The 27,899-nt window shown below is 42.0% G+C and overlaps 1 protein-coding gene and 1 long non-coding RNA gene across 4 annotated transcripts in view; one reads left to right on the top strand and one right to left on the bottom strand.

Annotated features, from left to right (window-relative positions):
- ltk (leukocyte receptor tyrosine kinase) overlaps window positions 1–27,899 on the top strand; it is a 227,415-nt gene that overhangs the window by 83,319 nt on the left and 116,197 nt on the right. For all 3 annotated transcript variants that reach the window (XM_073927390.1, XM_005158786.6, NM_001006660.1), the window contains 2 exon segments: window positions 2,270–2,409; window positions 2,844–2,984. In XM_073927390.1, coding sequence (XP_073783491.1) covers window positions 2,270–2,409; window positions 2,844–2,984 — 281 coding nt within the window.
- Window positions 15,162–27,899, bottom strand: part of LOC141378605 (uncharacterized) — a 68,875-nt gene continuing 56,137 nt past the window's right edge. Inside the window, exon 4 of the long non-coding RNA XR_012393480.1 lies at window positions 15,162–16,988. This is a non-coding gene — a long non-coding RNA (uncharacterized lncRNA). The remainder of the gene's footprint in view (window positions 16,989–27,899) is intronic.

The following is a 27,899-nucleotide window of genomic DNA, read 5'->3' as shown; positions in this document are numbered from 1 at the left end:
AATATCTTGATGATGATGATGCTGTTGCCATGGTTAAAACAAATGCTTAAGTTAGGGACCAAAAACTGCAACCTGCTTGATTTTTTTTAAATATATCATTATTTTAACATTTTTAGCTCACTCACCAAAGATTTTGTTACTGTATTTGTACTGTATTTCCTAAAATTTGATGAGGACTTCTAAAGTGCCTCCCCCCCTTTTGCTTTTTTTCGCAGTAGATAAAAGTGCAATGTCATATATGTCTTATTAAAAAAAATAGTGTAAAGCAGCAGCCCGTACTCACAACAGAAAAAAGACTTTGTTATGGAGATGTAGTTGTATAGTATTGATTTTGTTGTGCTGGGTACATCACGAACAAGATGGATAAAAAGCATTTTGTTTCTAAAAGTAGAACCTGATGTTTCTTTTGGCATAATTGGTTCTGACAGAGAGCTAGGAATAGACGGTGATGCAATGCAATTTGGAACGAGCCAGTACAATCATGATGCGGGTAATACACTTTTACTTTCTGCATTTGGCTGTATGGATCTGAGCCTAAAGGAGGTTACGCCATGGAGTGTGGTGTATCATACAAATCAGTCATATGTTTAATAATGTTGTCTAACTCGCCAGATCTCTTTAGTACAGTATGAGTTAGCCAACCACTCTTGTACATCTAATGACGCTCTCTACCATCCATGACATTTGGTAAAATTACATAATGTAAAACACGGCCAGCTTTTGTCTTGATGTTATTTAGCTTGATTTTTGCCCACGTTTGGTATGGTCTGAATAAACCAAACAGTAAAATCTAGATAATAACTCCAGAATATTAAACATGATTACACATACAATAAGGTTGCTTTTCTTATCATTAGTTAATGCTTTAATTAACCTAAATTAACAATGAACAACACATTCTTAGCACTTATTTAATATTTGCTAATGTTAACTAAATATATTATTGTGTTAGTTATCCCATTAGTTTACCTGAACTAATGGTGAACAACATTAATTAATGCCGCCTTATTGTAAAGTACTTTTTTTTACAATAATTTTTAAACTGTACTTTTTTTTCAGTGGACGTGGAAATGATTTTTGCTTTGTGAATACAAAGCATCAGTTGCTTCAGCTTCATTCATAAATTCTCTCCTGTGGCTTCATGGGATAGTAATGTGTACTTCAAATGCACATTTGAAAATTTCATCAGAAGTAGTGGGTCATTTGGATAGTTTTTGCTCAGTGCTATGAATTTGGACATAATTTTTTGTCAAATACTGTTGTTCTCTTACTGTGTTATAGAGAGTTTTCACAAAGAAGTGTCATCAGTCTGCCATTTTGGAGGCACAAAACATAAACAATAGACCAACCAGAAACCCATATATTGTGGTTATTATTGCTGTTGAAAACGATCAATTAGTTTCATGTTTTGGGCTGTAGTCTTTGGTCAGACAGCAAAAAACATGTGAGTACTTTAGACTGCCCAAAGTTATAACAGATCAAATCAAAGAGAGAGAGAGGGAGAAAAAAACTGACACACAAAAGGAGTTTTTGGTTGGCCAAACTGATCCAGGATTTCTAGAGCAAGAATCTTCACTATATCCATGTTTGTTTTTATCTCATCAATATACAGTTGAAGTCAGAATTATAAGCCCCCTGTTTATTTTTTCCTCCAATTTCTATTTAACAGAGATACATTTCTACACAATTCTAAACAAAAAAGTAGTAGTTTTAGTAACTCGTTTCTAATCACTGATTTGTTTTATTTTTGCCATGTTGACAGTACACGACAGTTTGCTAGATATTTTTCAAGACACTTCTATACAGCTTTAAGTGACATTTAAGGCTTACTGTAACTAGGTTTATTAGGGTAACTAGGCAGGTTTGGGTAATAAGGCAAGTTTTTGTATAATGATGGTTTGTTCTGTAGACTTTTTTATTAATGTTTTTTTGTATTTATTAAAAACTGCTTATATTCTAGCTGAAATAAAACAAATTAGACTTTCTTCAGAAGAAAAAAAAAATTATCTGACATACTGTAAAAATGTGCTTGCTCTGTTAAACAACATTTGGGAAATATTTAAAAAAAGAAAAAAAATTCAAAGGGAAGCTAATAATTCTGACTTCAACTATATTCCTTTCCTGCTTACCAATTATTCAGTAGTGCATTACATCCAAGTATCTTCAATATGGCCGTACATTGGTGTAACTGATAAAATCAAGACATACAGTGGCATGTGTGATGCAGCCACTGAGAAATGATTTTTTGGTTTTTGGTTTTGGTGTCCAGCTCGCAGTGGGAGGTCTTGGAGGCTGTGATTGGTCAGTTGAATGAGCCCTTCCAGGTGACAGTGCAGTACTCTGCCTGTAGCAGTCATGAAGTTGGGTTTCTGGCATTCGATTCACTGGAGCTGAAGAACTGTGTCATGGGTAACAGCTTTTTATCTGTTCTCAAATAATACCTAACTGTGTCTTATGATTATTACCTTTCACTGTAAAAAATATTCTGTGTAATTTTTGGTTTATTTTTCCATTTATTTAATTTTACCATCAAAAATTGACCGATTAGAGATTATATATTCAGTATATTATACATAATATGTATTATATTTACTGTGGTTTTAGCGAAAGTCTTTAAAAGTTTGGTTCATGTTATTGAATTTGCATTGAGAAGTATTGGAATGTGGTTTGGGATTCATGCAACTCTGTATGAAAATAAATGTTGTGACTATACATATAGAAACTATTTCATGGCTGTTGCATGCCAAAATCAAAGCTTAAGGTGGTCCAATGTAATATTAAAGTAAGCAAATTTTATTTTTGGACAGGCAGTGTATATAATGGTTTTGTGTGGTTTTCTGCAGGTGATGATTATGTGGATTTGGGTTCCGACTGTGAGAAATACTCATCTCTTCAATGTCATTCTGGAGGCTGCATTGAGAAACAAAGAGTGTGTGATTTCCACACTGACTGCCCAGAAGGGGAGGACGAGGGCTTAATATGCAGTGAGTGAAATTCAATATTGTAAATGTTTTATAAACCATGAAGATGTGTAATTTTTGTTTATCAGTCTGTCATCAATTGTGAACACAGCTTTCAAAATCTGATGCCTTTTCAGTTTTATGCAATTACTGTTGCACACATCAGATGATGGAGCTCTTAGGTCTTAAAGAAAGTCTGACATCTTTTTGTTGTTTTAAATGTAAAGAACGGGCTGCATTCCATCAATCCATTATTTTAATTTATGATAATCGAAACATTTCTTTGAAAGGTGGCCTTGGAGCTATAAATCCTTGTTAGATTTGCGAGATCATTCCTGCCAGTTTGCATTTTGTTGAAAGCGCTCAATTAAAGTATGAACAGCAGTGTGACAGGGCTGAATAAGAGGGTGCGCTGAGTAACCGGCTGGCTGTGTGTCGCTCACATTAGCTGTATTAAATCTTTAAGCTATGATAAAATTTCTAATCCTTTCACTGGAGGCGTTGGATTAGCAAACCTGCCCTGTCAAAGTTTTGCACTCATAAACTACACAATGGGCCTGAAAAGTATTAGTGTTTGCTGTCTTTCAGGGAAAATTTTTGCATATTTATTGATTTATTTCATCTTCATTAACATTTATACGGTGCTTATGTGATTTATATGTATAGTCTGTAAACAAAGAACTTGTGATTTTAGTATTTGTCACTTCCACAAAGATATAAAAGGTGAGCGAAAAGGCTCATTAGCATGTTCTGTACATAAAGCATTAAAGAGTTATCTGCTACACATATTGCAAATATATTCTGGTAATTATTCTGGAATCAAAAACTATAATCCTAAAGTGTAATTGGCTGCTGAAAAAAGTCAGATTTATGTGAGGTTGAAAAACTAACATTAATATGGTAAATCAACAGCATCTTATTAATAATTTACAATTCAGTTCAATTCAATTTATTTGTTTGTCATAAAAATTGTTATCAAACATTAAACATTAAACAGCATGAGTGTTCTCAACATTAAAGTTGATTTTTTTTTTATTCTACAGTGCCAAATGAGCAAATTAGAATTTAGAATTTCTGACTTCGTCTCAACTACATATATTTGCTTAAAAATGTTACATTCATTTTAAATTGTAATGTTCGAATATTCAATCAATTCCATGCGTGTTCAAAAAAAAAAGTTGAGGAGAGGTTTTACTTCAATGTCAAAATTCGTAGCAATTTATTGGATACAAATGAATAATTCGATTCACGGAATTCTGTTATCCTCAATGCAGTGCAAAAGTTACATTAAGGAGGTGCGCAACCCCTTCCTTTTCCTGACTCCAACTTATATAGGCAGCTGATATTAACAGGTGGAGTTTTGTGAAATTCGCCATTTGTCAATCATTGTTCAGTCCTCTATTGGCCGCACCTCAGATGTAAGTCCTCTTTTTCTATGAATTCTCTGCAGAATAATAAAAGCATAAAACTTTTTGTGCTCTGTTCAGTTTTTACACCTTTGTTCAGACAGGAAGTTTCTGCAGAACTGAATTTAATTTTGGACCAGCACTTATCTACTTCTGCAAAAATGCTAATTAGTATGCACAGCATCTCACACACAACAGTAGAAGTTCAGTTAATATATGAGCCTTACATGACCTTTACAAAAAATAGTTTGATTAAAAGAAAAAGAGACAAAAATAATAAAAAACTGATTCCTATTTTCTAACAGTAACATTACTTTGCAGTATTACTGTTTTTATGTATTTTTGATCAAATAATCACTACTTTATGCCTCATTCACACTAGCAGCGACTTTGTAGCTGCCTATCCCTCTGGCTAGCGATGTCCTGCAAACGCAGGTCTAGGTCTACAGCACGGAGAATACAACCAGCCTCTGAGTGAGCTAAGAGAGGGTCACGTGAGCTCCACATGTTGCTCCCATTGATTGTTGCTCAAGAAAGTCAGTCTTCTCAGCATTCTCACATTGCTCGACATGCCAACTTGGTCGCCAGCAGTCGCTTTCGTTGAAGGAGGTCGCCGGGAGTCGATTGCCCTCCGTTAAAATGAACGGTCGCTTGTTGCTTTGCTGCTGCAAGTTGCTTGTAGTTTGAAAGTGGCTTTAGTGGTCAAGATGTCAAATTCAACTCCCAAATATGATAGTAAATATACAGTGGGGGAAATAAGTATTGAAATGGTCACCATTTGTTTCAGAAAACATATTTTGAAAGGTGCTGTTGGCTTGAAATCTTCACTGGATGTTGGTAACAACCAAAGAAATACATATGTGCAAAGAAAGCAAATCTAATATAGTTATGTGTAATAAAATGAAATGATGTAGAGAAAAAGTATTGAACACATGAAGAAAGGGAGGTGTAGAAAGTGAAAGCCCAGACAGAAGCTGAAATCTCTCATAAGTTATTCAGCAACCCCCTGCTCTTCCTCATTGTAAATTAATTTTCACTGCTTCAGTTCAACTACTTTACCAGGATGATGAAATGGAACCAGGGTGGACGTTTCAGCAAGACAAGGATCCAAAACACAGCCAAGGAAACTCTCAAATGCTTTTAGAGAAAGAAAATCAAGCTGTAGAATGGCCCAGCCAATCACCTGAATCGAATCCAATAAAAAATACAAATTAAAGACCAGATTTGATGGAGGACACCCAGAGAACCATCAAGAGTTTTACGCTCTGTTGAGGTCTGTGAAAAAACTCACACCTGAGCAATGCATTGGACTATATAAGAGGCGTCTTTAAGCTGCCATTACCAAAAAAAGCCTTTTATATAAAGTATTAAATACATTTCAGTAGTTCAGTTCTTTCTCTTTGTGTCATTTCATTGTTCTTACACAATTACAACTAATTTTTAGGGACCGAGCACCGAAACGGTGCGTAGGCCCTATTGGAATTGCTCTGTTTATTATTATTAGGGACCGAGCACCGAACGGTGCAAGGCCCTATTGGAATTGCTCCGTTTTTAGGGACCGAGCACCGAAACGGTGCGTAGGCCCTATTGGAATTGCTCCGTTTTTTATTATTATTAGGGACCGAGCACCGAAACGGTGCGTAGGCCCTATTGGAATTGCTCCGTTTATTATTAGGGACCGAGCACCGAACGGTGCAAGGCCCTATTGGAATTGCTCCGTTTATTAGGGACCGAGCACCGAACGGTGCAAGGCCCTATTGGAATTGCTCCGTTTATTATTATTAGGGACCGAGCACCGAAACGGTGCGTAGGCCCTATTGGAATTGCTCCGTTTTTTATTATTATTATTATTATTATTATTATTCCGCCCCCTATCGGGGCACTTTTGAGGGTCTAAACATGCCCGAAAACTCATGAAAATTTGCACACACACCAAACCCGGTGTAAATAGCAGGATGATATGGGTCTCGGAAGTGGGCGTGGCAAAATGACTCGACAGCGCCACCTAGAAAAATTAAACGGACGAGCCCCTGATCCACGAATCACACACATGCACGAAAATTGGCACACACCTCAAACATGCCAAAACATACGAAAAAGTCTCCTGGAGCCATATCTCAAACCCAACAGGAAGTCGGATATTTTTGACTTCCTGCGGCGAAAAAGTGGCGTTTTTGCCATTTCCAGGCGTTGTGTTTTAACGAACTCCTCCTAGGGATTTTATCCGATCGACACCAAAATTGGGTTATGTTATCTAAAGGCCTTGGCGATGTTAAATTGCGAAGCTTTAGAGTTTTCGTCGATGGGCGTGTCCGTGGCGGCCTCGCAAACTTTGATGATTCGCCACAAAACAGGAAGTCATTATAACTCAGGCATGCAATATCCAATCGGCCTCAAAATTCACACGCTTGATAAGAGTCCTGACCTGAACACGTTTACATGCCAATATCCAGATACAGTTATAGCGCCACTTGCTGGCCACAGGAAATGACATGTTTTAGAGTGTAACAAACTCCTCCCACAATTTTTTTCGTATCAGCACCAAATTTGACTGGTGTTATCTGAAAGCTCTAGCGATGATATATTGTGAAGATCTAGAGTTTTCGGAGAGGGGCGTGTCCGTGGCGGCATGACAAACCTCAATGCTTCGCCATGGAACAGGAAGTCCTTATAACTCAACCACACAAAGTCCGATCTGCCTGAAACTTCACATAGTTGATAAAAGTCCTCTCCTGAACACATCCCCATAACAATATTGAAGTGGGCGTGGCAAAATGACTCGACAGCGCCACCTATAAAAATTAAACGGAAGAGCCCCTGATCTACGAATCACGCACATGCACGGAAATTGGCACACACCTCAAACACCTCAAAACATACAAAAAAGTCTCTTGGAGCCATAACTCAAACCCAACAGGAAGTCGGATATTTTTAACTTCCTGCAGCAAATAAGTGGTATTTTTGCCATTTCCAGGCGTTGTATCTTAACAAACTCCTCCTAGGGATTTTATCCGATCGACACCAAAATTGGGTTTTGTCATCTAAAGGCCTTGGCGATGTTAAATTGCGAAGCTTTAGAGTTTTTGTCGATGGGCGTGTCTTTGGCGGCCTCGCAAACTTTGATTCGCCACAAAACCGGAAGTCATTATATCTCAGGCATGCATTATCCAATCTGCCTCAAAATTCACATGTTTAATAAGAGTCCAGACCGAAACACGTTTACATGCCAATATCCAGATACAGTTACAGCGCCACCTGCTGGCCACAGAAAATGACATGATTTACACTGTAATAAACTCCTTCCACAAACTTTATCGTATCAGCGCCAAATTTGAGGGGTGTCATTTGAAAGCTCTATCAGTGATATATTGTGAAGATCTAGAGTTTTCACAAAGGGGCGTGTCCGTGGCAGCATGACAAATCTCAACTCTTCGCCGTGGAACAGGATGGCTTTATAAGTCAAACACACAATTTCCGATCTGCCTGAAACTTCACATGGTTGATAAAAGTCCTCTCCTGAACATAACTACATGCCAATATTGAGTCACAGTCTTAGCGCCACCTGCTGGCAGAAGGAATTTTGGCTTATAAGTTAACCACACAATGTCTGATCTGCATGAAACTACACATGGTTGATTAAATTCCTCTTCTGAAGACATTTAAATGCCAATACTGAATCTGTCATAGTGCCACCTGCTGGCAGAAGGTAGTTTGGCTTATAACTCAGCCAGACAATGTCTGAACAGCTTGAAACTTCACATGGTTAATTAAAATCCACTCCTAAAGACATCTACATGCCAATATTGATTGACAGTCATAGCGCCACCTGCTGACAGAAAGAATTTTGGCTTATAACTCAGCCATACAATGTCTGACCTGTCTGAAACTTCACATTGTGGATAAAAGTCCTCTCCTGAAGACATCTAAAAAACAGTATTGAGTCACAGTCATAGCACCACCTGCTGGCAACCAGAAGTTTGGCTTATAACTCAGCCAAACAATATTCGATCTGCCTGAAAATTTACATGGTTGATAAGATTCCTTTACTGAAGGCATCTACATAACAATCTTAAATCACAGTTATAGTGCCACCTGCTGACAGGAGGAAGTTCGGCATAAATCTGTGATTTTCTCAGAATCTTTATATATATCGGCTTAAATTAAGGTTGTTCGCTGTTCTCTGTCATCCTGAGGCTACCGGGCGGCAGTGAGCCCGGGTGCGAGGTCCCTATCATCGCTGCTTGCAGCTTTAATTATTATTATTATTCTTTTCCGGAATGAATCGCGATTTTGAGGGGCTAAACATGCCCGAAAACTCACGGAACTTTGCACACGCCTCAGAAGTGGCGAAAATTTACGTTTATTATGGGTCTCGGAAGTGGGCGTGGCAAAATGACTCGACAGCGCCACCTAGAAAAATTAAACGGACGAGCCCCCGATCCACGAATCACGCACATGCACGAAAATTGGCACACACCTCAAACATGCCAAAACATACGAAAAAGTCTCTTGGAGCCATATCTCAAATCCAACAGGAAGTCAGATATTTTTAACTTCCTGCAGCGAAAAAGTGGCATTTTTGCCATTTCCAGGCGTTGTATTTTAACGAACTCCTCCTAGGGATTTTATCCGATCAACACCAAAATTAGGTTTTGTCATCTAAAGGCCTTGGCGATGTTAAATTGCGAAGCTTTAGAGTTTTCGTCGATGGGTGTGTCCGTGGCGGCTTCGCAAACTTTGACGATTCGCCACAAAACAGGAAGTCATTATAACTCAGTGATACATTATCCGATCTGCCTCAAAATTCACACGCTTGATAAGCGTCCTGACCTGAACACGTTTACATGCCACTATCCAGATACAGTTATAGCGCCACCTGCTGGCCACAGGAAATGACATGTTTTACAGTGTGACAAACTCCTCCCACAAACTTTATTGTACCAGCACCAAATTTGAGTGGTGTTATCTGAAAGCTCTAGCGATGATATATTGTGAAGATCTAGAGTTTTCGGAGAGGGGCGTGTCTGTGGCGGCATGACAAACCTCAACGCTTCGCCATGGAACAGGAAGTCCTTATAACTCAACCACACCAAGTCCGATCAGCCTAAAACTTCACATGCTTGATAAAAGTCCTTTCCCGAACACATCCCCATAACAATAGTGAAGTGGGCGTGGCAAAATGACTCGACAGCGCCACCTATAAAAATTAAACGGACGAGCCCCTGATCTACGAATCACGCACATGCACGAAAATTGGCACACACCTCAACCACGCCAAAACATACGAAAAAGTCTCTTGGAGCCATATCTCAAACCCAACAAGAAGTCGGATATTTTTAACTTCCTGCGGCAAATAAGTGGCATTTTTGCCATTTCCAGGCGTTGTATTTTAACGAACTCCTCCTAGGGATTTTATCTGATCGACACCAAAATTAGGTTTTGTCATCTAAAGGCCTTGGCGATGTTAAATTGTTAAGCTTTAGAGTTTTCGTCAATGGGCGTGTCCATGGCGGCCTCGCAAACTTTGACGATTCGCCACAAAATCGGAAGTCATTATAACTCAGGCATGCATTATCTAATCTGCCTCAAAATTCACATGTTTAATAAGAGTCCTTACCTGAACACATTTACATGGCAATATCCAGATACAGTTACAGCGCCACCTGCTGGCCACAAGAAATGTCATGATTTACAGAGTAATAAACTCCTCCCACAAAATTTTTCGTATCAGCTCCAAGTTTGGTTGGTTGTTATCTGAAAGTTCTAGCAATTACATTTTGTTAGGGTCTGAAATTTTCACAGAAGGGCGTGTCTGTGGCAGCATGACAAACCTCAACGCTTCGCCATGGAACAGGAAGTCCTCATAACTCAACCACACAAAGTCCGATCAGCCTGAAACTTCACATGGTTGATAAAAGTCCTCCCCTGAACACATTCACATAACAATATTGAGTCACAGTCATAGCGCCACCTGATAGCAGAAGGTAGTTTGGCTTATAACTCAGCCAAACAATGTCCGATCTGCCTGAAAATTCACAGGTTAGATGAGATGCCTCTCCTAAAGACATCTACATGCCGATCTTGAGTCACAGTTATAGCGCCACCTGCTGACAGGAGGAAGTTTTGCATAAATCTGTGATTTTTCTCAGGTTCTTTATATATATCGGCTGAAATTAATATTGTTCGCTGTTCTCTGTTATCCTGAGGCTACCGGGCGGCGGTGAGCCTGGGTGCGAGGTCCCTATCATCGCTGCTTGCAGCTTTAATTAGGGACCGAGCACCGAAACGGTGCGTAGGCCCTATTGGAATTGCTCCGTTTATTATTATTATTATTATTATTATTATTATTATTATTAGGGACCGAGCACCGAAACGGTGCGTAGGCCCTATTGGAATTGCTCCGTTTATTATTATTATTATTATTATTATTATTATTAGGGACCGAGCACCGAAACGGTGCGTAGGCCCTATTGGAATTGCTCCGTTTTTTAGGGACCGAGCACCGAAACGGTGCGTAGGCCCTATTGGAATTGCTCCGTTTTTTATTATTATTATTATTATTATTATTCCGCCCCCTATCGGGGCACTTTTGAGGGTCTAAACATGCCCGAAAACTCATGAAAATTTGCACACACACCAAACCCGGTGTAAATAGCAGGTTGATATGGGTCTCGGAAGTGGGCGTGGCAAAATGACTCGACAGCGCCACCTAGAAAAATTAAACGGACGAGCCCCCGATCCACGAATCACACACATGCACGAAAATTGGCACACACCTCAAACATGCCAAAACATACGAAAAAGTCTCTTGGAGCCATATCTCAAACCCAACAGGAAGTCGGATATTTTTGACTTCCTGCGGCGAAAAAGTGGCGTTTTTGCCATTTCCAGGCGTTGTGTTTTAACGAACTCCTCCTAGGGATTTTATCCGATCGACACCAAAATTGGGTTTTGTCATCTAAAGGCCTTGGCGATGTTAAATTGCGAAGCTTTAGAGTTTTCGTCGATGGGCGTGTCCGTGGCGGCCTCGCAAACTTTGACGATTCGCCACAAAACAGGAAGTCGTTATAACTCAGGCATGCATTATCCGATCTGCCTCAAAATTCACACGTTTGATAAGAGTCCTGACCTGAACACGATTACATGCCAATATCCAGATACAGAAATAGCGCCACCTACTGGCCACAGGAAATGACATGTTTTACACTGTAACAAACTCCTCCCACAAATTTTATGGTATCAGCACCAAAATTGAGTGGTGTCATCTGAAAGCTCTATCGGTGATATTTTGTAAAGATTTAGAGTTTTTGCAGAGGGGCGTGTCCGTGGCGGCATGACAAACCTCAACGCTTCGCCAAGGAACGGGAAGTCCTCATAACTCAACCACACAAAGTCTGATCAGCCTGAAACTTCATATGGTTGATATACGTCATCTCTTGAACACATCCACATAACAATATTGAAGTGGGCGTGGCAAAATGACTCGACAGCGCCACCTAGAAAAATATAACGGACGAGCCCCTGATCTACGAATCACGCACATGCGTGAAAATTGGCACACACCTCAAACACGCCAAAACATACGAAAAAGTCTCTTGGAGCCATATCTCAAACCCAACAGGAAGTCGGATATTTTTAACTTCCTGCTGCAAATAAGTGGCATTTTTGCCATTTCCTGGCGTTGTATCTTAACGAACTCCTCCTAGGGATTTTATGCTATCGACACCAAAATTGGGTTTTGTCATCTAAAGGCCTTGGCGATGTTAAATTGCGGAGCTTTATAGTTTTTGTCGATGGGCGTGTCCATGGCGGCCCCGCAAACTTTGACGATTCGCCACAAAACCGGAAGTCATTATAACTCAGGCATGCATTATCCGATCTGCCTCAAAATTCACATGTTTAATAAGAGTCCAGACCAGAACACGTTTACATGCCAATATCCAGATACAGTTATAGCGCCACCTGCTGGCCACAGGAAATGTCATGATTTACAGAGTAATAAACTCCTCCCACTATTTTTTTTTTGTATCAGCACCAAGTTTGGTGGGTTGTTATCTGAAAGCTTAAGTGATGATATATTGTCAAGATCTAGAGTTTTTGCAGAGGGGCGTGTCCGTGGCGGCATGACAAACCTCAACACTTCGCCGTGGAACAGGAAGTCCTTATATTTCAACCACACAAAGTCAGATCAGCCTGAAACTTCACATGGCTCATAAAAGTCCTCTTCTGAACACATCCCCAAAACAGTAATGAGTCAGTCATAACGCCACCTGCTGGCAGAAGGTAGATAGGCTTATAACTCAGCCAAACAACATCCGATCTGCCTGAAACTTCACATGGTTGATTAAATTCCATTACTGAAGGCATCTACATGCCAATCTTAAGTCACAGTTATAGCGCCACCTGCTGGCAGATGGTAGTTTGCATTATAACTCAACCACACAAAGTCCGATCTGCCTGAAAGTTCACATGGTTGATAAAAGTCCTCTCCTGGTGACATCTACATGCCAATCTTGAGTCACAGTCATAGCGCCACCTGCTGAGAGGAGGAGGTTTGGCATAAATCTGTGATTTTTTCAGATTTTTTAAATATATCGGCTTAAATTATTACTGTTCGCTGTTCTCTGTCATCCTGAGGCCACCGGGTGGCGGTGAGCCCGGGTGCGAGGTCCCTATCATCGCTGCTTGCAGCTTTAATTATTATTATTATTATTATTCCGCCCCCTATCGGGGCAATTTTGAGGGTCTAAACATGCCCGAAAACTCATGAAAATTTGCACACACACCAAACCCGGTGTAAATAGCAGGTTGATATGGGTCTCGGAAGTGGGCGTGGCAAAATGACTCGACAGCGCCACCTAGAAAAATTAAAAGGACGAGCCCCCGATCCACCAATCACACACAAGCACGAAAATTGGCACACACCTCAAACACACCAAAACATACGAAAAAGTCTCTTGGAGCCATATCTCAAACCCAACAGGAAGTCGGATATTTTTGACTTCCTGCGGCGAAAAAGTGGCGTTTTTGCCATTTCCAGGCGTTGTATTTTAACGAACTCCTCCTAGGGATTTTATCCGATCGACACCAAAATTGGGTTTTGTCATCTAAAGGCCTTGGCGATGTTAAATTGCGAAGCTTTAAAGTTTTCGTCGATGGGCGTGTCCGTGGCGGCCTCGCAAACTTTGACAATTCGCCACAAAACAGGAAGTCGTTATAACTCGGGCATGCATTATCCGATCTGCCTCAAAATTCACACGCTTGATAAGAGTCCTAACCTGAACACGTTTACATGCCAATATCCAGATAGAGTTATAGCGCCACCTGCTGGCCACAGGAAATGACATGTTTTACAGTGTAACAAACTCCTCCCACAAATTTTTTCGTATCAGCACCAAATTTGGGTGGTGTTATCTGAAAGCTCTAGCAATGATATATTGTGAAGATCTAGAGTTTTCGGAGAGGGGCGTGTCCGTGGCACCATGACAAACCTCAACGCTTCGCCATGGATCAGGAAGTCCTTATAACTCAACCACACAATGTCCGATCTGCCTGAAACTTCACATGGTTGATAAAAGTCCTCTCCTGAACACATCCACATGACAATATTGAAGTGGGCGTGGCAAATTGACTCAACAGCGCCACCTACAAAAAATATTTGGACGAGCCCCTAATCTATGAATTACGCACATGCACGAAAATTGGCACACACCTCAAACATGGCAAAATATACGAAAAATTCTCTTGGAGCCATATCTCAAACCCAACAGAAAGTCGGATATTTTTAACTTCCTGCGGCGAAAAAGTGTCTTTTTTGCCATTTCCAGGCGTTGTATTTTAACGAACTCCTCCTAGGGATTTTATCCGATCAACACCAAAATTGAGTTTTGTCATCTAAAGGCCTTGGCGATGTTAAATTGCGAAGCTTTAGAGTTTTCATCGATGGGCGTGTCCGTGGCGGCCTCGCAAACTTTGACGATTCGCCACAAAACAGGAAGTCGTTATAACTCAGGCATGCATTATCCGATCTGCCTCAAAATTCACACATTTAATAACAGTCCTGACCTGAATACGTTTATATGCTGATATCCAGATAGAGTTATAGCGCCACCTGCTGGCCACAGGAAATGGCATGTTTTACATTGTAATATACTCCTCCCGCAAACTTTATTATATCAGCACCAAATTTCAGTGATGTTATTTGAAAGCTCTTATGATGATATATTGTAAAGATCTAGAGATTTTGCTGAAGGGCGTGTCCGTGGCGGCATGACAAACCTCAACGCTTCGCCATGGAACAGGAAATGCTTATAACTCAACCACACAATGTCCGATCTGCCTGAAACTTCACAAGGTTGATCATATTCTTCTCCTGAACACATCTACATAACAATATTGAGTCTGTCATAGCGCCACCTGCTGGCAGAAGGTAGTTTGGCTTGTAACTCGGCCACACGATCTCTAATCTTCCTGAAACTTCACATGGTTGATTAAATTCCTCTCCTGAAGACATCTACATGCAAATCTTGAGTCGCAGTCATAGCGCCACCTGCTGACAAGAGGAAGTTTGGCATGAATGTGTGATTTTCTCAGGTTCTTTATATAAATCGGCTTAAATTAGTATTGTTCGCTGTTCTTTGTCATCCTGAGGCCACCGGGCGGCGGTGAGCCCGGGTGCGAGGTCCCTATCATCGCTGCTTGCAGCTTTAATTAGGGACCGAGCACCGAAACGGTGCGTAGGCCCTATTGGAATTGCTCCGTTTATTATTATTATTATTATTATTATTATTCTCCTGCGGAATGAATCGCGGTTTTGAGGGGCTAAACATGCCCGAAAACTCACGCAACTTTGCACACGCCTCAGAAGTGGCGAAAATTTACGTTTGTTATGGGCTTCGGAAGTGGGCGTGGCAAAATGACTCGACAGCGCCACCTAGAAAAATTAAACGGACGAGCCCCCGATCCACGAATCACGCACATGCACGAAAATTGGCACACACCTCAAACATGCCTAAACATACGAAAAAGTCTCTTGGAGCCATATCTCAAACCCAACAGGAAGTCGGATATTTTTAACTTCCTGCGGCGAAAAAGTGGCGTTTTTGCCATTTCCAGGCGTTGTATTTTAACGAACTCCTCCTAGGGATTTTATCCGATCGACACCAAAATTGGGTTTTGTCATCTAAAGGCCTTGGCGATGTTAAATTGCGAAGCTTTAGAGTTTTCGTCGATGGGCGTGTCCGTGGCGGCCTCGCAAACTTTGACGATTCGCCACAAAAGAGGAAGTAGTTATAACTCAGGCATGCATTATCAGATCTGCCTCAAAATTCACACGATTGATAAGAGTCCTGACCTGAACACGTTTACATGCTGATATCCAGATACAGTTACAGCGCCACCTGCTGGCCACAGGAAATGACATGATTTATGGAGTTATAAACTCCTCCCACAAATTTTATCGTATCAACACCAAAATTGAGTGGTGTTATCTGAAAGCTCTAGCGATGTTATATTGTGAAGATCTAGAGTTTTCGCAGAGGGGTGTGTCCGTGGCGGTATGACAAACCTCAACGCTTCGCCATGGAACTGGAAGTCCTTATAACACAACCACACAATGTCCGATCTGCCTGAAACTTCACATGGTTGATAAACGTCATCTCTTGAACACATCCACATAACAATATTGAAGTGGGCGTGGCAAAATGACTCGACAGCGCCACCTAGAAAAATTAAACGGACGAGCCCCCGATCTACGAAACACGCACATGCACAAAAATTGGCACACACCTCAAACATGGCAAAACGTACGAAAAAGTCTCTTGGAGCCATATCTCAAACCCAACAGGAAGTCGGATATTTTTAACTTCCTGTGGCGAAAAAGTGGCGCTTTTGCCATTTTCAGGCGTTGTATTTTAACAAACTCCTCCTAGGGATTTTATCTGATAATTACCAAAATTGGGTTTTGTCATCTTAAAGCCTTGGTGATGTTAAATTGCGAAGCTTTAGAGTTTTCATCGATGGGTGTATCCGTGGCGGCCTCGCAAACTTTGATGATTCGCCACAAAACAGGAAGTCTTTATAACTCTGGCATGCAATATTCGATCTGCCTCAAAATTCACACATTTAATAACAGTCCTGACCTGATCAGGTTTACGTGCCGATATCTAGTTACAGTTACAGTGCCACCTGCTGGCCACAGGAAATGACATGTTTGACACTGTAACAAACTCCTTCCACAAACTTTCCAGTATCAGCACCAAAATAGAGTGGTGTCATCTGAAAGCTCTAGCGATGATATATTGTGAAGATCTAGAGTTTTTGCAGAGAGGCGTGTCTGTGGTGGCATGACAAACCTCAACGCTTCGCCATGGAACAGTAATTTCTTATAACTCAACCACACAATGTCCGATCTGCCTGAAACTTTACATGATTGATAAAAGTCCTCTCCTGAACACATCCACATAACAATATTGAGTCAGTCATAGCGCCACCTGCTGGCAGAAGGTAGTTTGGCTTGTAACTCGGCCACACAATGTCCGATCTGCCTGAAACTTCACATGGTTGATGAAAGTCCTCTTCTGAACACATCCACATAACAATATTGAGTCAGTCATAGCGCCACCTGCTGGCAGAAGAAATTTTGGCTTGTAACTCGGCCACACAATGTCAGATCTGCCTAAAATGTCACATGGTTGATGAAAGTCCTCTCCTAAACACATCTACATAATAATATTGAGTCTTTCATAGCGCCACCTGCTGGCAGAATGTAGTTTGTCTTAAAACACAATCTCCACACAATCTCTGATCTGCCTGAAACTTCACATGGTTGATAAAAGTCCGCTCCTGAACACATCCACATAACAATATTGAGTCAGTCATAACGCCACCTGCTGGCAGAAGGTAGTTTGGCTTATAACTCAGCCACACAATGTCCCATGTGCCTGAAACTTCACATGGTTGATAACATTCTTCTCCGGAAGACATCTACATGCCAATATTAAGTCACAGTTATAGCGCCACCTGCTGACAGGAGGAAGTTTGATATAAATCTGTGATTTTCTTAGATCTTTTTTAATATATTGGCTTAAATTATTATTGTTCGCTGTCCTCTGTCATCGTAAGGTCACCAGGCGGCGGTGAGCCCGGGTGCGAGGTCCCTTTCATCGCTGCTTGCAGCTTTAATTATTATTATTATTATTCTCCTCCGGAATGAATCGCGATTTTGAGGGGCTAAACATGCCCGAAAACTCACGGAACTTTGCACATGCCTCAGAAGTGGCGAAAATTTACGTTTATTATGGGTCTCGGTAGTGGGTGTGGCAAAATGACTCGACAGCGCCACCTAGAAAAATTAAACGGACAAGCCCCTGATCTACGAATCACGCACATGCACGAAAATTGTCACACACCTCAAACACGGCAAAACATACGAAAAAGTCTCTTGGAGCCATATCTCAAACCCAACAGGAAGTCGGATATTTTTAACTTCCTGCGGCAAATAAGTGGCATTTTTGCCATTTCCAGGCGTTGTATTTTAACGAACTCCTCCTAGGGATTTTATGCTATCGACACCAAAATTGGGTTTTGTCATCTAAAGGCCTTGGCGATGTAAAATTGCGAAGCTTTAGAGTTTTTGTCGATGGGCGTGTCCGTGGCGGCCTCGCAAACTTTGATGATTCGCCACAAAACAGGAAGTCAATGTAACTCAGGCATGCATTATCCGATCTGCCTTAAAATCCACACGTTTAATAAGAGTCCATACCAGAACACATTTACATGCCAATATCCAGATACAGTTATAGCGCCACCTGCTGGCCACAGGAAATTACATGATTTACAGAGTAATAAACTCCTCCCACAATTTTTTTTCGTATCAGCACTAAATTTGGTTGGTTGTTATCTGAAAGCTCAAGCGATGATATATATTGTGAAGATTTAGAGTTTTTGCAGAGGGGCGTGTATGTGGTGGCATGACAAACCTCAACGCTTCGCCATGAAACAGGAAGTCCTTATACCTCAACCACACAATGTCCGATCTGCCTGAAACTTCACATGGTTGATTAAATTCCCCTCTTGAACATATCCCCATACCTATATTGAGTCACAGTCATAGCGCCACCTGCTGACAGAAGGAATTTTACCTTATAACTTAACCACACAATGTCTGATCTGCCTGAAACTACACATGGTTGATTAAATTCCTCTTCTGAAGACATTTAAAAGCCAATATTGAATCTGTCATAGTGCCACCTGCTGGCAGATGGTAGTTTGGCTTATAACTCAGCCACACAATGCCTGACCTGCCTGAAACTTTACATTGTGGATAAAAGTCATCTCCTAAACACATCTACATAATAATATTGAGTCTGTCATAGCGCCACCTGCTGGCAGAATGTAGTTTGGCTTATAACTCAGCCACACAATCTCTGATCTGCCTGAAACTTCAAATGGTTGATTAAATTCCTCTCCTGAACACATCCACATAACATAATTGAGTCATTCATAGCGCCACCTGCTGGCAGAAGGTAGTTTGGCTTATAACTCAGCCAAACAATGTCCGATCTGCCTGAGAAATCACACGGTTGATAAGACTCTTCTACTGAAGGCATCTACATAACAATCTTTAGTCACAATTATAGCGCCACCTGCTGACAGGAGGAAGTTCGGCATAAATCTGTGATTTTCTCTGGTTATTTATATATATCGGCTTAAATTAATGTTGTTCGCTGTTCTCTGTCTTCCTGAGGCCACCAGGCGGCGGTGAGCCCGGGTGCGAGGTCCCTATCATCGCTGCTTGCAGCTTTAATTATTAGGGACCGAGCACCGAAACGGTGCGTAGGCCCTATTGGAATTGCTCCGTTTTTTATTATTATTATTATTATTATTCCGCCCCCTATCGGGGTACTTTTGAGGGTCTAAACATGCCCGAAAACTCATGAAAATTTGCACACACACCAAACGCGGTGTAAATAGCAGGTTGATATGGGTCTCGGAAGTGGGCGTGGCAAAATGACTCGACAGCGCCACCTTGAAAAATTAAACGGACGAGCCCCCGATACACGAATCACGCACATGCACGAAAATTGGCACACACCTCAAACATGCCAAACCATACGAAAAAGTCTCTTGGAGCCATATCTCAAACCCAACAGGAAGTCGGATATTTTTAACTTCCTGCGGCGAAAAAGTGGCGTTTTTGCCATTTCCAGGCATTGTATTTTAACGAACTCCTCCTAGGGATTTTATCCGATCGACACCAAAATTGGGTTTTGTCATCTAAAGGCCTTGGCGATGTTAAATTGCGAAGCTTTAGAGTTTTCGTTGATGGGCGTGTCCGTGGCGCCCTCGCAAACTTTGATGATTCGCCACAAAACAGGAAGTCGTTATAACTCAGGCATGCATTATCAGATCTGCCTCAAAATTCACACGCTTGATAAGCGTCCTGACCTGAACAAGTTTACATGCCAATATCCAGATATAGTTATAGCGCCACCTGCCGGCCACAGGAAATGACATGATTTACGGAGTAATAAACTCCTCCCACAAATTTTTTCGTATCAGCACCAAAATTGGGTGGTGTTATCTGAAAGCTCTAGCGATGATATATTGTGAAGATCTAGAGTTTTTGCAGAGGGGCGTGTCCGTGGCGGTATGACAAACCTCAACGCTTCGCCATGGAACAGGAAATCCTTATAACTCAACCACACAATGTCCGATCTGCCTGAAACTTCACATGGTTGATAAACGTCATCTCTTGAACACATCCACATAACAATATTGAAGTGGGCGTGGCAAAATGACTCGACAGCGCCACCTAGAAAAATTAAACGGATGAGCCCCCGAGCTACGAATCACGCACATGCACAAAAATTGGCACACACCTTAAACATGCCAAAACATACGAAAAAGTCTCTTGGAGCCATATCTCAAACCTAACAGGAAGTCAGATATTATTAACTTCCTGCGGCGAAAAAGTGGCATTTTTGCCATTTCCAGGCGTTGTATTTTAACAAACTCCTCCTAGGGATTTTATCCGATCAACACCAAAATTGGGTTTTAACATCTAAAGGCCTTGGCGATGTTAAATTGCGAAGCTTTAGACTTTTTGTCGATGGGCGTGTCCGTGGCGGCCTCGCAAACTTTGATGATTCGCCACAACAGGAAGTCGTTATAACTCAGGCATGCATTATCAGATCTGCTTCAAAATTCACACATTTAATAACAGTCCTGACCTGAACAGGTTTACGTGCCGATATCCAGTTACAGTTATAGCGCCACCTGCTGGCCACAGGAAATGACATGTTTGACATTATAACAAACTCCTACCACAAACTTTCCCGTATCAGCACCAAAATAAAGTGGTGTCATCTGAAAGCTCTAGCGATGATATATTGTGAAGATCTAGAGTTTTCGCAGAGGGGCGTGTCTGTGGTGGCATGACAAACCTCAACGCTTCGCCATGGAACAGGAAGTTATTATAACTGAACCACACAATGTCTGATCTGCCTGAAACTTCACATGATTGATAAAAGTCCTCTCCTGAACACATCTACATAACAATATTGAGTCAGTAATAGCGCCATCTGCTGGCAGAAGGTAGTTTGGCTTGTAACTCGGCCACACAATGTCCGATCTGTCTAAAATGTCACATGGTTGATGAAAGTCCTCTCCTGAGCACATCTACATAATAATATTGAGTCTTTCATAGCGCCACCTGCTGGCGGAATGTAAATTGTCTTATAACACAATCTCCACACAATCTCTGATCTGCCTGAAACTTCACATGTTTGATAAAAGTCCACTCCTGAACACATCCCCATAACATTATTGAGTCAGTCATAACGCCACCTGCTGGCAAAAGGTAGTTTGGCTTATAACTCAGCCACAAAATGTCCCATGTGCCTGAAACTTCACATGGTTGATTAAATTCCTCTCCTGAAGACATCTACATGCCAATCTTGAGTCACAGGTATAGCGCCACCTGCTGACAGGAGGAAGTTTGGCATAAATCTGTATTTTTCTTAGGTTTTTTTATATATATATCGGCTTAAATTATTATTGTTCGCTGTTCTCTGTCATCGTTAGGTCACCGGGCGGCGGTGAGCCCGGGTGCGAGGTCCCTATCATCGCTGCTTGCAGCTTTAATTATTATTATTATTCTCCTCCGGAATGAATCGCGGTTTTGAGGGGCTAAACATGCCCGAAAACTCACGCAACTTTGCACACGCCTCAGAAGTGGCGAAAATTTACGTTTATTATGGGCTTCGGAAGTGGGCGTGGCAAAATGACTCGACAGCGCCACCTAGAAAAATTAAACGGACGAGCCCCCGATCCACGAATCACGCACATGCACGAAAATTGGCACACACCTCAAACATGCCAAAACATACGAAAAAGTCTCTTGGAGCCATATCTCAAACCCAACAGGAAGTCAGATATTTTTGACTTCCTGCGGCGAAAAAGTGGCATTTTTGCCATTTCCAGGCGTTGTATTTTAACGAACTCCTCCTAGGGATTTTATCCGATCGACACCAAAAATGGGTTTTGTCATCTAAAGGCCTTGGCGATGTTAAATTGCGAAGCTTTAGAGTTTTCGTCGATGGGCGTGTCCGTGGCGGCCTCGCAAACTTTGATGATTCGCCACAAAACAGGAAGTCATTATAACTCAGGCATGCATTATCAGATCTGCCTCAAAATTCACACGTTTGATAAGAGTCCTGACCTGAACACGTTTACATGCCTATATCCAGATATAGTTATAGCGCCACCTGCTGGCCACAGGAAATGACATGTTTTACACTGTAACAAACTCCTCCCACAAATTTTATGGTATCAGCACCAAATTTGGGTTGTGTTATCTGAAAGCTCTATGGGTGATATATTGTGAAGATCTAGAGTTTTCGCAGAGGGGCGTGTCCGTGGCGGCATGACAAACCTCAATGCTTCGCCATGGAACAGGAAGTCCTCATAACTCAACCACACAAAGTCCGATCAGCCTGAAACTTCATATGGTTGATAAAAGTCCGTCCCTGAACACATCCACATAACAATATTGAAGTGGGCGTGGCAAAATGACTCGACAGCGCCACCTATAAAAATTAAACGGACGAGCCCCTGATCTACGAATTACGCACATGCACGAAAATTGGCACACACCTCAAACACGCCAAAACATACGAAAAAGTCTCTTGGAGGCATATCTCAAACCCAACAGGAAGTCGAATATTTTTAACTTCCTGCTGCAAATAAGTAGCATTTTTGCCATTTCCAGGCGTTCTATCTTAACGAACTCCTCCTAGGGATTTTATGCTATCGACACCAAAATTGGGTTTTGTCATCTAAAGGCCTTGGCGATGTTAAATTGCGAAGCTTTATAGTTTTTGTCGATGGGCGTGTCCGTGGCTGCCCCGCAAACTTTGACGATTCGCCACAAAACCGGAAGTCATTATAACTCAAGCATGCATTATCTGATCTGCCTCAAAATTCCCACATTTAATAACAGTCCTGACCTGATCAGGTTTACGTGCCGATATCCAGTTACAGTTATAGCGCCACCTAATGGCCACAGGAAATGACATGTTTGACACTGTAACAAACTCCTACCACAAACTTTCCCGTATCAGCACCAAAATTGAGTGGTGTCATCTGAAAGCTCTAGCGATGATATATTGTAAAGATCTAGAGTTTTTGCAGAGGGGCGTGTCTGTGGTGGCATGACAAACCTCAACGCTTCGCCATTGAACAGGAAGTTATTATAACTCAACCACACAATGTCCGATCTGCCTGAAACTTCACATGATTGATAAAAGTCCTCTCCTGAACACATCTACTCAACAATATTGAGTCAGTCATAGCGCCACCTGCTGGCAGAAGGTAGTTTGGCTTGTAACTCGGCCACACAATGTCCGATCTGCCTGAAACTTCACATGGTTGATGAAAGTCCTCTCTTGAGCACATCTACATAATAATATTGAGTCTTTAATAGTGCCACCTGCTGGCAGAATGTAGTTGGTCTTATAACACAATCTCCACACAATCTCTGATCAGCCTGAAACTTCACATGGTTGATAAAAGTCCGCTCCTGAACACATCCACATAACAATATTGAGTCAGTCATAACGCCACCTGCTGGCAGAAGGTAGTTTGGCTTATAACTCAGCCACACAATGTCCCATGTGCCTGAAACTTCACATGGTTGATAAGATTCCTCTATTGAAGGCATCTACATACCAATCTTGAGTCACAGTTATAGCGCCACCTGCTGACAGGAGGAAGTTTGGCATAAATGTGTGATTTTCTCAGGTTCTTTATATATATCGGCTTAAATTATTATTGTTCGCTGTTCTCTGTCATCCTGAGGCCAAAGGGCGGCGGTGAGCCCGGGTGCGAGGTCCCTATCATCGCTGCTTGCAGCTTTAATTATTATTCTTCTTCTTCCGCGGAATGAATCGCGGTTTTGAGGGGCTAAACATGCCCGAAAACTCACGCAATTTTGCACACGCCTCAGAAGTGGCGAAAATTTACGTGTGTTATGGGCTTCGGAAGTGGGCGTGGCAAAATGACTCGACAGCGCCACCTAGAAAAATTAAACGGACGAGCCCCCGATCCACGAATCACGCACATGCACGAAAATTGGCACACACCTCAAACATGCCAAAACATACGAAAAAGTCTCTTGGAGCCATATCTCAAACCCAACAGGAAGTCGGATATTTTGTACTTCCTGCGGCGAAAAAGTGGCGATTTTGCCATTTCCAGGCGTTGTTTTTTAACGAACTCCTCCTAGGGATTTTATCCGATCAACACCAAAATTGGGTTTTGTCATCTAAAGCCCTTGGCGATGTTAAATTGCGAAGCTTTAGAGTTTTCGTCGATGGGCGTGTCCGTGGCGGCCTCGCAAACTTTGACGATTCGCCACAAAACAGGAAGTCGTTATAACTCAGGCATGCATTATCCGATCTGCCTCAAATTTCACACGTTTGATAAGAGTCCTGACCTGAACACGTTTATATGCCAATATCCAGATATAGTTATAGCGCCACCTGCTGGCCACAGGAAATGACATGTTTTACACTGTAACAAACTCCTCCCACAAATTTTATGGTATCAGCACCAAATTTGAGTGGTGTCATCTGAAAGCTCTATCGGTGATATATTGTGAAGATCTAGAGTTTTTGCAGAGGGGCGTGTCCGTAGCGGCATGACAAACCTCAACGCTTCGCCATGGAACAGGAAGTCCTCATAACTCAACCACACAAAGTCCGATCAGCCAGAAACTTCATATGGTTAATAAAAGTCCTCCCCTGAACACATCCACATAACAATAATGAAGTGGGCGTGGCAAATTGACTCGACAGCGCCACCTATAAAAATTAAACGGACGAGCCCCCGATCTACGAATCACGCACATGCGCGAAAATTGGCACACACCTCAAACACGCCAAAACATACGAAAAAGTCTCTTGGAGCCATATCTCAAACCCAACAGGAAGTCGGATAATTTTAACTTCCTGCTGCAAGTAAGTGGCATTTTTGCCATTTCCAGGCGTTGTATCTTAACGAACTCCTCCTAGGGATTTTATGCTATCGACACCAAAATTGGGTTTTGTCATCTAAAGGCCTTGGCGATGTTAAATTGCGAAGCTTTATAGTTTTTGTCGATGGGCGTGTCCGTGGGGGCCTTGCAAACTTTGATGATTCGCCACAAAAGCGGAAGTCATTATAACTCAGGCATGCATTATCCGATCAGCCTCAAAATTCACATGTTTAATAAGAGTCCAGACCAGAACACGTTTACATGCCGATATCCAGATACAGTTATAGCGCCACCTGCTGGCCACAGGAAATGTCATGATTTACAGAGTAATAAACTCCTCCCACAAATTTTTTCATATCAGCACCAAATTTGGTTGGTTGTTATCTGAAAGCTCAAGTGATGATATATTGTGAAGATCTAGAGTTTTTTTACAGGGGCGTGTCCGTGGCGGCATGACAAACCTCAACGCTTCGCCATGGAACAGGAAGTCCTTATAGCTCAACCACACAATGTCTGATCTGCCTGAAACTTCACATGATTGATAAAAGTCCTCTCCTGAACACATCCACATAACAATATTGAGTCAGTCATAGCGCCACCTGCTGGCAGAAGGTAGTTTGGCTTGTAACTCGGCCACACAATGTCCGATCTGCCTGAAACTTCACATGGTTGATGAAAGTCTTCTCCTGAGCACATCTACATAATAATATTGAGTCATAGTCACAGCGCCACCTGCTGGCAGAAGAAAGTTTAGCTTGTAACTCGGCCACACAATGTCAGATCTGCCTAAAATGTCACATGGTTGATGAAAGTCCTCTCCTGAGCACATCTACATAATAATATTGAGTCTTTCATAGCGCCACCTGCTGGCAGAATGTAGTTTGTCTTATAACACAATCTCCACACAATCTCTGATCTGCCTGAAACTTCACATGACTGATAAAAGTCTGCTCCTGAACACATCCACATAACAATATTGAGTCAGTCATAACGCCACCTGCTGGCAGAAGGTAGTTTGTCTAATAACTCAGCCACACAATGTCCCATGTGCCTGAAACTTCACATGGTTGATAAGATTCCTCTATTGAAGGCATCTACATACCAATCTTGAGTCACAGTTATAGCGCCACCTGCTGACAGGAGGAAGTTTCGCATAAATGTGTAATTTTCTCAGGTTCTTTATATATATCGGCTTAAATTATTATTGTTCGCTGTTCTCTGTCATCCTGAGGCCAAAGGGCGGCGGTGAGCCCGGGTGCGAGGTCCCTTTCATCGCTGCTTGCAGCTTTAATTAGGGACCGAGCACCGAACGGTGCAAGGCCCTATTGGAATTGCTCCGTTTATTAGGGACCGAGCACCGAAACGGTGCGTAGGCCCTATTGGAATTGCTCCGTTTATTATTATTATTAGGGACCGAGCACCGAACGGTGCAAGGCCCTATTGCAATTGCTCCGTTTATTATTATTCTTCTTCTTCTTCCGCGGAATGAATCGCGGTTTTGAGGGGCTAAACATGCCCGAAAACTCACGCAACTTTGCACACGCCTCAGAAGTGGCGAAAATTTACGTTTGTTATGGGTCACGGAAGTGGGCGTGGCAAAATGACTCGACAGCGCCACCTAGAAAAATTAAACGGACGAGCCCCCGATATATGAATCACGCACATGCACGAAAATCAGCACACACCTCAAACATGCCAAAACATACGAAAAAGTCTCTTGGAGCCATATCGCAAACCCAACAGGAAGTCTGATATTTTTAACTTCCTGCGGCGAAAAAGTGGCGTTTTTGCTATTTCCAGGCGTTGTATTTTAACGAACTCCTCCTAGGGATTTTATCCGATCGGCACCAAAATTAGGTTTTGTCTTCTAAAGGCCTTGGCGATGTTAAATTGCGAAGCTTTAGAGTTTTCGTCGATGGGCGTGTCCCTGGCGGCCTTGCAAACTTTGACGATTCGCCACAAAACAGGAAGTCGTTATAACTCGAGCATGCATTATCCGATCTGCCTCAAAATTTACACGCTTGATAAGAGTCCTGACCTGAACACGTTTACATGCCAATATCCAGACACAGTTATAGCGCCACCTGCTGGCCACAGGAAATGACATGATTTACGGAGTAACAAACTCCTCCCACAATTTTTATCGTATCAACACCAAAATTGGGTGGCGTTATCTGAAAGCTCTAGCGATGATATATTGTGAAGATCTAGAGTTTTCGCAGAGGGGCGTGTCCGTGGCGGCATGACAAACCTCAACGCTTCGCCATGGAACAGAAAGTCCTTATAACTCAACCACACAATGTCCGATCTGCCTGAAACTTCACATGGTTAATCAAATTCCTCTCCTGAACATATCCCAATAACAATATTGAAGTGGGCGTGGCAAACCGACTCGATAGCGCCACCTAGAAAAATTAAACGGACGAGCCCCCGATCCACGAATGACGCACATGCACGGAAATTGGCACACACCTCAAACACGCCAAAACATACGAAAAAGTCTCTTGAAGCCATATCTCAAACCCAACAGGAAGTCGGATATTTTTAATTTCCTGCTGCAAATAAGTGGCGTTTTTGGTATTTTCAGGCATTGTATTTTAATGAACTCCTCCTAGGGATTTTATCCGATCGACACCAAAATTGGGTTTTGTCATCTAAAGGCCTTGGCGATGTTAAATTGCGAAGCTTTAGAGTTTTCGTCGATGGGCGTGTCTGTGGCGGCCTCGCAAACTTTGATGATTCGCCACAAAACAGGAAGTCGGTATAACTCAGGCATGCATTATCAGATCCACCTCAAAATTCACACCTCTGATAACATTCCTGACCTGAACAGGTTTACATGCCAATATCCAGATACAGTTATAGCGCCACCTGCTGGCCACAGGAAATGTCATGATTTACAGAGTAATAAACTCCTCCCACTATTTTTTTTGTATCAGCACCAAGTTTGGTGGGTTGTTATCTGAAAGCTTAAGTGATGATACATTGTCAAGATCT

This window comes from Danio rerio, chromosome 17 (genome assembly GCF_049306965.1).
Source record: "Danio rerio strain Tuebingen ecotype United States chromosome 17, GRCz12tu, whole genome shotgun sequence".
NCBI classification, from domain to species: domain Eukaryota; kingdom Metazoa; phylum Chordata; class Actinopteri; order Cypriniformes; family Danionidae; genus Danio; species Danio rerio.
Note: the sequence above shows the minus strand (reverse complement) of the source record. Positions and strands in the feature narration are given on the sequence as shown.